Source organism: Salvelinus sp. IW2-2015, linkage group LG27 (assembly GCF_002910315.2).
Source record: "Salvelinus sp. IW2-2015 linkage group LG27, ASM291031v2, whole genome shotgun sequence".
Classification (NCBI taxonomy): Eukaryota; Metazoa; Chordata; class Actinopteri; order Salmoniformes; family Salmonidae; genus Salvelinus; species Salvelinus sp. IW2-2015.
In genome coordinates this window covers 29,119,699-29,134,274 of record NC_036867.1, presented here as the reverse complement: position 1 = coordinate 29,134,274, position 14,576 = coordinate 29,119,699, and the positions used below count along the sequence as shown (strand labels likewise).

The 14,576-nt window shown below is 46.4% G+C and overlaps 1 protein-coding gene across 1 annotated transcript in view; it reads right to left on the bottom strand.

Annotated features, from left to right (window-relative positions):
• Positions 1-6,642, bottom strand: part of LOC111953635 (A disintegrin and metalloproteinase with thrombospondin motifs 5) — a 42,796-nt gene extending 36,154 nt beyond the window's left edge. The window contains exon 1 of the mRNA XM_023973038.2: positions 5,206-6,642. Coding sequence (XP_023828806.1) covers positions 5,206-6,300 — 1,095 coding nt within the window. The 5' untranslated portion in view covers positions 6,301-6,642. The remainder of the gene's footprint in view (positions 1-5,205) is intronic.
• Between the last annotated feature and the right edge of the window lie 7,934 nt (positions 6,643-14,576).

Below are 14,576 nucleotides of genomic sequence, written 5' to 3'. Positions count from 1 at the left end.
TTGGGAGTCTGTCTTGATTGAGTCGTGGTTACAGGGTCTTTTTTTACAACGGTAACAAGTTCAAACAGGTGCGTTAATACCAGGTAATGAGTGGAGAACAGGAGGGCTTCTAAAAGAAAAACTAACAGTCTGTGAGAGCCGGATTCTTAGTAACAGGCAGGCTCCTCGTGGAGTGCAATGTAATCAGGTGTTAGAGCATTGGACTAGTTAACTGTAAGGTTGCAAGATTGGATCCCCCGAGCTGACAAGGTTAAAAATCTGTCGTTCCTAGACCGTCATTGAAAATAAGAATGTGTTCTTAACTGACTTGCCTAGTTAAATAAAGATTAAATAAAGGTGTAAAAAAATAAATAAAAATAAATCGGCAAATCGGCACCCAAAAATACCGATTTCCGATTGTTATTAAAACTTGAAATCGGCCTTAATTAATCGGCCATTCCGATTAATCGGTCGACCTCTACTGTAGACCACACTTATCTACCTTGAGAGTTTTCATCTGTATTTTCGTAGCTGTCTACATACCACCACAGACCGATGTTGGCACTAAGACCGCACTCAATGAGCGTATTCTGCCATAAGCAAACAGGAAAACGCTCATCCAGAGGCGGCACTCCTAGTGGCCGGGGACTTAATGCAGGGAAACTTAAATCTGTTTTACCAAATTTCTATCAGCATGATAAATGTGCAAGCAGTGGGAAAAAAAAAACTCAAGACCACCTTTACTCCACACACAGAGATGCGTACAAAGCTCTCCCTCGCCCTCCATTTGGCAAATCTGACCATAATCATCAGGAAGTCCCATTGACTCGGTCAATAAAAAAGGGGTCAATGAAGCAGATGCCAAGCTACAGGAATGTTTTGCTATCACAGACAGGAATATGGTCTGGGATTGTTCCTATTGCATTGAGGAGTACACCACATCAGTCATTGGCTTCATCAATAAGTGCATCGATGACGTCATAACCACTGTGACTGTACGTACATACCCCAACCAGAAACAATGGATTACAGACAACATCCGCACTGAGCTAAAGGCTAGAGCTACCACTTTCAAGGAACAGGACTCTAACCTGGAAGCTAATAAGAAATCGCGCTATGCCCTCCGACGAACCATCAAACAGGCAAAGTATCAATACAGGACTAAGATCGAATCGTACTACACCGGCTCCGACGCTCGTCGGATGTGGCAGGGCTTGCAAACCATTACAGACTACAAAGGAAACACAGCCGAGAGATGCCCAGTGACACTAGCCTACCAGACTAGCTAAACTACTTCTATGCTCGCTTCGAGGCAAATAACACTGAAACATGCATGAGAGTACCAGCTGTTTGGACGACTGTGTGGTCACGCTCTCCGCAGCCAATGGGAGTAAGACCTATAAACAGGTCAACATTCACAAGGCCGCAGGGCCAGACTGATTACCAGGACGTGTACTGCGAGTATGCGCTGACCAACTGGCAAGTGTCTGTAATACCAACATGTTTTAAGCAGACCACCATAGTCCCTGTGCCCAAGAACACTAAGGTAACCTGCCTAAATGACCACCGACCCGTAGCACTCACGTCCGTAGCCATGAAATGCTTTGAAAGGCTGGTCATGGCTCACATCAACACCATTTTTCCAGAAACCCTAGACCCACTCCAATTTTCATGCCGCCCTAACAGATCCACAGATGATGCAATCTCTATTGCACACCACACGGCCCTTTCCTACCGGGACAAAAGGAACACCTATGTGAGAATGCTATTCATTGACTACAGCTCAGAGTTCAACACCATAGTGTCCTCAAAGCTCATCAATAAACTAGGGACCCTGGGACTAAACAGTTTCCTCTGCAACTGGATCCTGGACTTCATGACAGGCCGCCCCCAGGTGGTAAGGGTAGGTAACAACACATCTGCCACGCTGATCCTCCACATAGGGGCCCCTCATGGGGTGCGTGGTCAGTCTCCTCCTGTACTCCCTGTTCAGTCATGACTGCACAGGCAGGCATGACTCCAACACCATCATTAAGTTTGCTGATGACACAACAGTGGTAGGCCTGATCACCGACAATGATAAGACAGCCTATATGGAGGAGGTCAGAGACCTGGCCGTGTGGTGCCAGAACAACAATCTCTCCCTCAACGTGATCAAGACAAAGGAGATGATTGTGGACTACAGGAAAAGGAGGACTGAGCACGCCCTCATTCTCATCAACAGGGCTGTAGTGGAGCAGGTTGACAGCTTCAAGTTCCTTGGCGTCCACATCACCAACAAACTAACATGGTCCAAGCACACCAAGACAGTTGTGAAGAGGGCATGACAAAACCTATTCCCNAAGTTCCTTGGCGTCCACATCACCAACAAACTAACATGGTCCAAGCACACCAAGACAGTTGTGAAGAGGGCATGACAAAACCTATTCCCCCTCAGATGACTGAAAAGATTTGGCATGGGTCCTCAGATCCTCAAAAGGTTCTACAGCTGCACCATCGAGAGCATCCTGACGGGTTGCATCACCACCTGGTATGGCAACTGCTTGGCCTCCAAATACAAGGCACTACAGAAGATTGTGCGTACGGCCCAGTACATCACTGGGGTCAAGCTTCCTGCCATCCAGGACCTCTACACCAGGCGGTGTTAGAGGAAGGCCCTAAAAATTGTCAAAGACTCCAACCACCCTAGTCATAGACTGTTCTCTCTGCTACCGCATGGCAAGCCATAAGACTCCTGAATATCTAATCAAATTGCTACCCAGACTATTTGCATTGCCCCCCCCCCTCCTTCTTTTACGCTGCTGCTACTCTCTGTTATTATCTATGCATAGTCACTTTAATAACTCTACCTACATGTCCATATTACATCAATTACTTCGACTAACAGGTGCCCCCACACATTGACTCTGTACCGGTACCCCCTGTACATAAACTCAGCAAAAAAAGAAACGTCCCTTTTTCAGGACCCTGTCTTTCAAAAGATAATTTGTAAAAATCCAAATAACTTCAGAGATCTTTATTGTAAAGGGTTTAAACACTGTTTCCCATGCTTGTTCAATGAAACATAAACAATTAATGAACATGCACCTGCAGAACGGTCGTTAAGACACTAACAGCTTACAGAAGGTAGGCAATTAAGGTCACAGTTATGAAAACTTAGGACACTAAAGAGGCTTTTCTACTGACTCTGAAAAACACCAAAAGAAAGATGCCCAGGGTCCCTGCTCACTTGCGTGAACCTGCCTTAGGCATGCTGCAAGGAGGCATGAGGACTGCAGATGTGGCCAGGGCAATAAATTGCAATGTCCGTACTGTGAGACGCCTAAGACAGCGCTACAGGGAGACAGGACGGACAGCTGATCGTCCTCGCAGTGGCAAATCACGTGTAACAACACCTGCACAGGATCGGTACATCCGAACATCACACCTGCGGGACAGGTACAGGATGGCAACAACAACTACCCGAGTTACACCAGGAATGCACAATCCCTCCATCAGTGTTCAGACTGTCCGCAATAGGCTGAGAGAGGCTGGATTGAGGGCTTGTAGGCTTGTTGTAAGGCAGGTCCTCACCAGACATCATCAGCAACAAAATCTTGGGCACAAACCCACCATCGCTGGACCAGACAGGACTGGCAAAAAGTGCTCTTCACTGACGAGTCGCGGTTTTGTCTCACCAGGGGGGATGGTCTGATTCGCGTTTGGGCGTTACACCGAGGCCTGTACTCTGGAGCGGGATCGATTTGGAGGTTGAGGGTCCGTCATGGTCTGGGGCGGTGTGTCACAGCATCACCGGACGGATCTTGTTGTCATTACAGGCAATCTCAAAGCTGTGCGTTACAGTGAAGACATCCTCCTCCCTCATGTGGTACCCTTTCTGCAGGCTCATCCTGACATGACCCTCCAGCATGACATTGCCACCAGCCATACTGCTCGTTCTGTGCATGATTTGCTGCAAGACAGGAATGCCAGTGTTCTGCCATGGCCAGCTAAGAGCCCAGATTTCAATCCCATTGAGCACGTCTGGGACCTGTTGGATCGGAGGGTGAGGGCTAGGGCCATTCCCCCCAGAAATGTCCGGGAACTTGCAGGTGCCTTGGTGGAAGAGTGTGGTAAAACATCTCACAGCAAGAACTGGCAAATCTTGTACAGTCATGAGGAGGAGATGCACTGCAGTACTTAATGCAGCTGGTGGCCACACCAGATACTGACTGCTAATTTTGATTTTGACCCCCTTTGTTCGGGGACACATTATTCCATTTCTGTTAGTCACATATCTGTGGAACTTGTTCAGTTTATGTCTCAGTTGTTGAGTCTTGTTATGTTCATACAAATATTTACACATGTTAAGTTTGCTGAAAATAAACGCAGTTGACAGTGAGAGGATGTTTCTTTTTTTGCTGAGTTTAGTCTCGCTATTGTTATTTTACTGCTGCTCTTTAAAACTACTTATTTTACATCTTATTCTTATTCGTATTTTGTAAACTGCATTGTTGGTTAGGTAAGTAAGCATTTAACTGTAAGGTCTACACCTTTGACTAATAAAATTTGATTTGATATATGTGTTTGAATTTTTGACAGTCCCTGCTCTGCTCAGAGAAAAAAAATGTAGGAGGGGGAAAAAAGAAAACTGGAAGGAAAAAAACATAGGGCTGTCGGTTGGCTGCAGTTTCTGGTTGAGATAAACATTCTGAACTCTAACCTTCAGCTGATTTCAAGTACATCCCTTCAACCCTGGAAGAATGTGCGTGCGCAGCGGGTGCGAKAGATCACACGGGCTCGAGACATTGGTTGTCAGGGGACTGGGAGAGTCTGAGACAGAGGAGACTGCCCATAAAAACACAAGCGGAGGAAACGCTCTTTTTTAGGGTTGTTATAAGACACGTGCGAGAGACCACACAGAGGAGGGAGGGTGTGAAAGACAGACAGAGAGAAATAGAGAGAGAGAGACGCACACTCACTCAATTTGGAAACACTAAACCAAAGCAGATTTCTGCTTGATAACAACAATGTAATAAACATATTTTGAGCTAAATGACTCTCTTGAATATCAGGTAAGAGTACAGAAACGGTCTGTCACGCAAGCAGTACCATACCATAACACCTCAGTGTAAAATGCGCTCTAGTCCAGTGAGTGGGAAGGGATGGACCTGGCGCGCAGTGGTATGTGTTTTGTCGGGGGGGAGAGGGGCAAATCGAACTCTATGGTTTTGTTTGTTTGTTTACCTGCCTGGTGAAGAGGATGGCGGCGTCGTGGTGGTGCTGGTTGTCGTCGTCCAGTGGGTTCTGCTGGTTCTGCCACTTGCAGAAGCTCTTGAGCGTGGCGGCTGCGTTCTTGGACACCTCCAACCCCTTCTCCTTCTCCGTGACCATGGTCACCTTCACAACGGACAGACGGATGGGGTTCTCGATGCTGGCATGGCCGTACAACTTGGAAGCGATGGAGGCCAGCGTGAGCAGGTAGTGGTGCAGGTCCTTGCCGTACTTCTTGGACATGGACTCGTCAGCGACCAGCAGAAGCTCCACGTGCCTGGCGCGCGAAACTGACCTCTTGCGCCGACTTCCCAGTGAGGGCGGAGAGGCAGGTTTGGAGAACTGCTTCCACCATCTTCTGCCGTGCGCTCTGCTTCGCTCCTTGCCCCTGTCCAGGGTGACACCGTGCGGGTCGCGTTTCCCTTTCCCTCTGCCCTTACGCCGGTGTTTCCTCGATGCATCCATGCGCCCGCGCCCTTCCTTGGTCCCACAGCTCTCGCTCACAGGCATGGCTTCGAAGCTGAAACTCTCCTGCGTGAAGTAGTGGAGAGCGCTCTCTGCATCCTTGTCATCCAGCGAACGCACGTCGCTATTGTGTCCCTTGGCTCGGATGAGGGGTGTGATTGTGTAGCGTGCGTGTTTCAAAGCGAAAAAGCCCTGTAGACCCCCACCACAGAGGCTGAAAACCGCCAGGGACTTGGGGTTGGAGTCCACGGTTCCCCGGTACACACACTCCCGGTGCAGAGGCGCGGCGCTTTCTCCCGCTCCTATCAGGGCCATCACATATTTCGGACTGAAGTGCTGTGACAAAATTGACTCATCCCTCTCCATATCTAATTGAAACCTTCTCCCGTCCATGTAGAGTAGGTAACCAACCTTCCCACCTCCATGGTAAATCCGATCGACGGTCCGCACAACACCCTCTTTTGCAGGTGGAGCGAAAGACCGGAAAGTGGTGAGACCGGTGGCGAGCACCGCATCGCAGCCAGTATGCAACTCCACGATGCACAGCAAAATAATCCGAAACACCAACATGACTCCAGCAAAAACACAAAATACACGGGTCATCTTTACCCCAAAACTAGCAGTGCATGGCGAAACATTTATATTCCAACTAAAACAGTAATGGAAACGAAGAACAAACAATTTTCAGAACAGGTCCCGTTTGAATGCGCATGGTCTCGATATCCAGAATTCCCATGAAAAGTGTAAAAACACAGAAAAATGAAGGCATCGGAGGGTATGGAAGAAAAGACGCCGCGGAGATGTAAGAAAAGAGCAGCGGAGAACAGGGCTTGAGGACCGAGCTGAACTTGGAGAACAAAACACAAAAGTTTCCTCTTAATAGAGGAGAGAAAAAAAGTCCTGCCCCTTTGCACTCACTCGCCACTACCCCCCTCTTCTCTCTCTCTGCTGCGTTCTCGTGTCTGCCGAAATCAAAGCAAAGTCAAGTGCTGGAGGCTTCCGAGTCTGGCGTCCCACTCAACTCCATTTTTTGGTCCTATCCCCGGCGCCAGGACGCAAACACAAGAGTAAAGGAGCACTATAACAAAGCATCTTTCAATAATGTCACCCATATCTTCAACATTCCCACTAGTGGGGACAGCAAGAGCGTGGCAGTCTATCTGTGTGCGTTTTTAAGCGCGCGAGCGTGTGTGTAGTCTAGATATGAGCGCGCGCAAGGGCTCAATTCGCGGGTCATCCATCAAAATCTTCTTCCTTTGTGAGATATAAAAAAATACACCGTGTTTTGGAAGGCGATATAAAAAAACGTGCCGTCATTTACAGTCACAGGGAGTGCTATGTTATATACAGTCACTCTATGTACTGCTATGGAAAACCAGCGCTATAATACAACGCTCCAGCTACCCCAGTCGCCCGCGGGTTTAGCCTACTCACTGTACAGAATAACGGCTATTGTGCGATGGGAGCAGGGGCATTCTCTCTGGTGATGTGTGGGTCTATTGGAGCTCATTTCATCATCACTACTACCAGCCACACAATGTCAACAATAACAACAACACCAGCCACCACCACAACTCATAAGCTTCCGCTCTTGTTATAGTAGGCCAAATAGAAAATAGCACTCTTTATCTCAGCATTTGAATGGGTGTATTTAACACTTGTCTGTTATTTTTTAAACTTCCTAAGTGTGTCTCTTTCAATTATTGAAGGGGCATTTGTAACAGTGGGCTGTGGAGTGTCTGAAGTCAGAATTATACAACTGTGGAGATGGATAATTTATGGCATTTTCAGAATAGAAGTTCTCACAGTTCAACTGTCTCAAAAAGTGTGTATGTCCTGTCCTATATCCACAATGCTGGGAACACATCTTTCTCTTTGTGTGCGGGAGGAATTTCTTCAACATCCTGACGTTGAAGAGTCGCTGTTGTGTCTTCTTCACCACGGTCTCCAGGTGGTTTGACCATATCCGCTCCTCTGAGATGTGTACGCTGAGGAACTTGACGTTTTTGACAATGGGGCCTCCACGACGGCCCCATTGATGAGGATGGGGTCGTGCCCAGCCTTGTTCCTCAAGTTCACAATCAGTTCCTTTGTTTTACTGATGTTGAGGGAGAGGTGGTTTACCTGGCACCACGCCATCAGAGTGCCTACCTCCTCCCTGTAGGCCGTCTCGTTGTTGGCAATCAGGCCTACTACTCTCGTGTAGTATCAGCGAACTTGATAATGGAGTGGGAACTGTGTAAGGCCACAGTCGTGGGTATACAAGGAGTACAGGAGGGGACTGAGGATGCACTCTTGTGAGGCACCCGTGTTAAGAATCAGAGTACAAATCAAATTTTATTGGTTACATACATGGTTACATGTTTAGCAGATGTTATTTTGGGTGTAGCGAAATGCTTGTGCTTCTAGTTCCGACAGTGCAGCAATATCTAACAAGTAATATCTAACAATTTAACAACATATATGTCACGCCCTGACCATAGAGATCCTTTTTATGTCTCTATTTTGTTTGGTCATGGTGTGATTTGGGGTGGGTATTCTATGTTCTATTATTTGTATTTCTATGTTTTGGCCAGGTAGGGTTCTCAATCAGGGACAGCTGTCTATCGATATCTATGATTGAGAACCATACTTTGGTAGCCCTTTCTCCCACCTGTCTTTTTGGGAGGTTAACTTTGTTTGTGGCACATAGCCCTTTAGCTTCACGGTTGTTTTGGATTGTTTATTGTTTTTGTCGGCGTCATAATAAATAAAGGATGATGTACGCTCACCACGCAGCGCTTTGGTCTACTTCTGTTGACGGCCGTGACAATATACCCTATACACACAAACCTAAGTAAAGGAATGTAATTAAGAATACATAAATATATGGATGAGCAATGTCAGAGCGGCGTAGACTAAGATATTGTAGACTAGTATAGAATACACTATATACATATGAGATGAGTAATGCAAGATATATAAACATTATTGAAGTGACATTATTAAAGTGGCCAATGATTTCAAGTCTGTGTATATAGGCAGCAGCCTCTCTGTGCTAGTGATGGCTATTTAACTGTCTGATGGACTTGAGATAGAATCTGTTTTTCAGTCTCTCGGTCCCAGCTTTGATGCACCTGTACTGACCTCGCTTTCTGGATGATGGTGGGGTGAACAGGCAGTGGCTTGGGTGGTTGCTGTCCTTGATTATCTTTTTGGCCTTCCTGTGACATCGGGTGCTATAGGTGTCCTGGAGGGCAGGTAGTTTGCCCCTGGTGATGCGTTGTGCAGACCACACCACCCTCTGGAGAGCCCTGCTGTTGTGGGCGGTGCAATTGCCATACCAGGTGGTGATACAGCCCGACAGGATGCTCTCAATTGTGCATCTGTAAAAGTTTGTGCGGGTTTTAGGTGACAAGCCAAATTTCTTCAGCCTCCGGAGGATGAAAAGGGGCTGTTGTGCCTTCTTCGCCACGCTGTCTGTGTGGGTGGACCATTTCAGATTGTCAGTGATGTGTACGCTGAGGAACTTAAAACTTTCCACCTTCTCCACTGCTGTCCCATTGATGTGGATAGGAGGGTGCTCCCTCTGCTGTTTCCTGAAGTCCACGATCATCTCCTTTGTTTTGTTGATGTTGATTAAGAGGTTATTTTCCTAGCACCACACTCCCAGAGCCTTCACCTCCTCCCTGTAGGCTGTCTCGTTGTTGTTGGTAATCAAGTCTACTACTGTTGTGTCTGCAAACTTGATGATTGAGTTGGAGGTGTGCTTGGCCACGCAGTCATGGGTGAACAGGGAGTACAGGAGGGGGCTGAGCACACATGCTTGTGGGGCCCCAGTGTTGAGGATCAGCGAAGTGGCGGTGTTGTTTCCTACCTTCACCACCTGGAGGCGGCACATCAGGAAGTCCAGGACCCAATTTCACAGGGCGGGGTTCAGACTCAGGGCCTCAAGCTTAATGATGAGCTTGGAGGGTACTATGGTGTTGAATGCTGAGCTATAGTCAATAAAAAGCATTCACATAGGTATTCCTCTTGTCCAGATGTGATAGGGCAGTGTGCAGTGTGATGATGATTGCATCGTCTGTGGACCTTTTGGGGCGGTAAGCGAATTGAAGTGGGTCTAGGGTGACAGGTAAGGATAGGTTCGAAGAGGTTATGTTGCCTACCATCACCACCTGGGGGCGACCCTTCATGAAGTCTAGGACCAGGTTGCAAAGGGAGGAGTTCAGTCCCAGGTCCGTGAGGAGGGACTGTCAGTGTGTGGGTGTGTCTTGGCAATTGATTGTGTTTTCAGGGAAGTGTGTGTGTGTCAGGGGTGTCATGCATGTGTGTTTGGAGAGAGCTGAATCATACATAGCAGTCTAGGGCCAAACTCTCAGAGGGGAAGTGTGACTCTTCATGCGTCTCCAGCACTGTGTTTGTTTGCTAGTTTACTGGTGGCTGAGTCACAGAACAGTGTTTTCCCATAGGAGCCATCAAAAAACAGAGAGAGAGAGAGGGAGAGAGATATGGAAACGTTCTTCTGTTTAGCTGCAAACACCCACACACACACACAAACACACACACACACACACACACACACACACACACACACACACACACACACACACACACACACACACACACACACACACACTCCAACCCACCAGTCCCCATTTGTCCCCATTTGTCCCCTTGAAAAAGGCCTAGCTAAAACTTTAGGTTATCAATAAATGTGTATTTTTGTGTGGGTGAACCCTACTCTCCTCTACCGAGTGCCCATCCTCCCCTCTAAAATCCTGAGATGTCCCTTGTTGTACTAATCCAGTATGAGAGGGAGAGAGAGAGCAAGAAAGAGGGTGTGTGTGGGTGGACTTCTAAGCATGGCCAAAACATTAAACAGAACACCATGTGCTGACTGCCACCCTAAGACTCTCCCCCTCTCACACCTCCACATGCATGACCCACACAACCAATGGCCCCCCGCATTACAGTAGGTTAGCATTTTTTCCTCAGGAATCTTGTTCTGGAGGCAGCTCTGCAGAGTGGTCACTAGCTGGCACAGACACAAAGTCATACAATAGGATTTTAAACCTAACCCTAACCTTAACCACACTGCTAACCCTAATGCATAACCCTAACCTTAAATCAAAAATGCAAATGTTTGTTTTCATGAATTTTTACAATTTAGCCAATTTTGACTTTGCAGCTGGCCCATCTAGCGGAAATCGCTCAGTTCTGCCTCAAGGACAAGACTAATAAACGTCAACCTGCCACATTACATGGAAAATGGTCCATTGTTGCGTGACGCCCCTCTCAATGATTAACAAACAAAAATAAATGCATGGTAATAGGTAACCTTTTTATAGGAATTTTAATTCTATGAACAATACATTTCCTGAGTTAATCATGACTTTCTCTCCCACTGACAGCTGAGGTTTGTGTCAGACCCAATGATGTGTATAAACTCTGGATGGCGGCAGGTACCCTAGCGGTTAAGAGCATTGGGCAAGTAACACCGGAAGGTTGTTGGTTTGAATCCCAGAGCCGAGTAGGTGAAAAATCTGTCAACGTGCCCTTGAGCACTTTCCCTAATTGCTCATTTAAGTCGCTCTGGATAAGTCTGCCAATGACAAAAATATTTCTGCCGATTTCACAACCAACACATTTGACAAAAAAAAAAAAAAAAAAAATTGTAAATACATTGTAAACCACTGAGGTGAATTCAGAATACATGTGAATTTTACAACTACATGTAAACCAATGACAGTCAATGCTTCTACCGGTACTTTTGTGTGTGTTTGCTTACACAAAATCCTGTGATTTGCTACACAAAGAACAACTTATAAAGCAATTGGTGATGATGGCAAAAAACCTATATGGAAGGGGAGAGAGGGTAGGAAAGGGATAGAAAAAGTAGCCTAGATGGCATAGAAAGAGGAAAAGGAGGTGGGTGGGTAACAAAGACAACCTAAACAATCATACAGTACAGCGCTTGGGCATGGACAAACTGCATCTGCCACACATCCTCCAATATGTTTCTGCCTTTCATTCCCTCTATCTCTCTCACACACACGGGATCCTTTCTAATCCTGATCAGCTGAAATAGAGGATGTATGCTTGGGAACCATAGGGCCTGAACTAACCACCCCCTCTCCACACACACACACACACGCACACCACACACACACACACACACACACACACACACACACACACACACACACACACACACACACACACACACACACCCACACAACACACACACACACACACACCACACACACACACACACACAACACACACACACACACCACACCACACACACACACCACACACACACACACACACACACACAACACCACACACACACACACGCTCACACTACAATGATAGATCACATGCTGCGCAGGAGTCCCATAGTATCTAAAATACTCATCACCAAAACAACATGTGCATAACCACGTGTGCACAGACACATGTGGAGCAGGGGCAACCCAGTTCTGCTGTGGGGAATCCAATACAGCTAATGACACCGGACCTTTTTACATAACCAACTGGCTAAGTGATGGTGGATGGTTCCAGAATTCCCAGAGCACAGCTCTTCATCTCGATGACTTTCTGTCTATGCCCCAAACAGCACCCTATTCCCTATATAGTGCACTATTTAGTGCACTATGTACGAATAGGGTGCCATTTGGGGCACTCACTCTCTTTTACTCACAAGCTCTCTCCCTCTCTCATCCATAATAGGCTACTAATGTCCGCCGGATAAAAACACATCCGATAAAGAACGTTGGCATACTAATGAGGATCACAACATTTGTTCTCGAGTGATGGATGACAAGTTGGCTTTGATCCTTTCTAAAGGAGCCCTCCCTCTCTTCATCTCTCCTCCATCCATCTCTTAATCGCTCTTAAAGTGTGGTGTGCCTGTTCAGAGGCACTCTCTCTTCTGTCATCCGTTGCCGTTGCAGCCAGGGGTATGTGCAACAAGTACAGGGTGTCCCCTAGGACCTAGGTCACAGAGGTAACGTACCTACGCCAGCGAAATAGGACTCACTGGGGCCCTTGCTCCCTGCCATCCAGGACCTCTATATCAGGTGGTGTGAACGGAAGGTCCAGAAAATTGTTAAAGATTCCAGCCACCCAAGCCATAGACAGTTCTCTCTGCTTCTGCACGGCAAGTGGAACCGGTGCATCAAGTCTGACACTAAGTCTTCTGAACAGCTTCTATCTCCTAGCCCTAACACTTCTAAATAGCTAACAAAATGATTACACACACTGAGTTGACCCTTTTTTGCACTGTCTCTATGCAAACTCAAAGGACCCTCTGCCAGGCAGAGACAGCAAGTGCGGTTCGTTGCTCCAGTGCCTTTCCGTTCACCTTCACACTCCTGGGCCAGACTACACTCAATCATAGGACCTACTGAAGAGATGAGTCTTCAATGAAGACTTAAAGGTTGAGACCGAGTCTGTGTCTCTCACATGGGTAGGCAGACCATTCCATAAAAATGGAGCTCTATAGGAGAAAGCCCTGCCTCCATCTGTTTGCTTAGAAATTCTAGGGACAATTAGGAAGCCTGCGTCTTGTGACCGTAGCGTACGTGTAGGTATGTACGGCAGGACCAAATTGGAAAGATAGGTAGGAGCAAGCCCATGTAATGCTTTGTAGTTTAGCAGTAAAACCTTGAAATCAGCCCTTGCCTTAACAGGAAGCCAGTGTAGGGAGGCTAGCACTGGAGTAATATGATCAAATGTTTTGGTTCTAGTCAGGATTCTAGCAGACGTATTTAACACTAACTGAAGTTTATTTAGTGCTTTATCCGGGTAGCCGGAAAGTAGAGCATTGCAGTAGTCTAACCTAGAAGTAACAAAAGCATGGATTAATTTTTCTGCATCATTTTTGGACAGAAAACTTCTGATTTTTGCAATGTTACGTAAATGGAAAAAAGCTGTCTTGGAAACAGTCTTGATATGTTCGTCAAAAGAGAGATCAGGGTCCAGAGTAATGCCAAGGTCCTTCAGTTTTATTTGAGATGACTGTACAACCATCAAGATTAATTGTCAGATTCAACAGAAGATCTCTTTGTTTCTTGGGACCTAGAACAAGCATCTCTGTTTTGTCCGAGTTTAAAAGTAGAAAGTTTGCAGCCATCCACTTCCTTATGTCTGAAACACAGGCTTCCAGCGATGGCAATTTTGGGGCTTCACCATGTTTCATTGAAATGTACAGCTGTGTGTCATCCGCATAGCAGTGAAAATTAACATTATGTTTTCGAATGACATCCCCAAGAGGTACAATATATAGGGAAAACAATAGTGGTCCTAAAACGGAACCTTGAGGAACACCGAAATTTACAGTTGATTTGTCAGAGGACAAACCATTCACAGAGACAAACTGATACCTTTCCGACAGATAAGATCTAAACCAGGCCAGAACTTGTCCGTGTAGACCGATTTGGGTTTCCAATCTCTCCAAAAGAATGTGGTGATCGATGGTATCAAAAGCAGCACTAAGGTCTAGGAGCACGAGGACAAATGCAGAGCCTTTGCAGAGTCTGACACAATTAATCAATATTTCAGCTTTTTGTGACCCCTCTCTTTGGTTGGAAAATCGCTGTATGCTTTCTGTGACTAGTTGCTGACCTAACATAATGATATGTTCTGCTTTCGCCGAAAAGCTTTTTTGAAATCGGACACTGTGGTTGGATTAACGAGAATTTTATCGTTAAAATGGAGTCTAATACTTGTATGTTTGAGAAAATTGAATTATGAGATTTCTGTTGATTGAATTTGGCGCCCTGCAATTTCATTGGCTGTTGGCGAGGGGTTTAACCAGTCCTAGACAGGTTAAAAGGTCATTTACCACCTCACAAGTGCAGTCTCAGTGCTATGATGGGTTCTAAAACCAGACT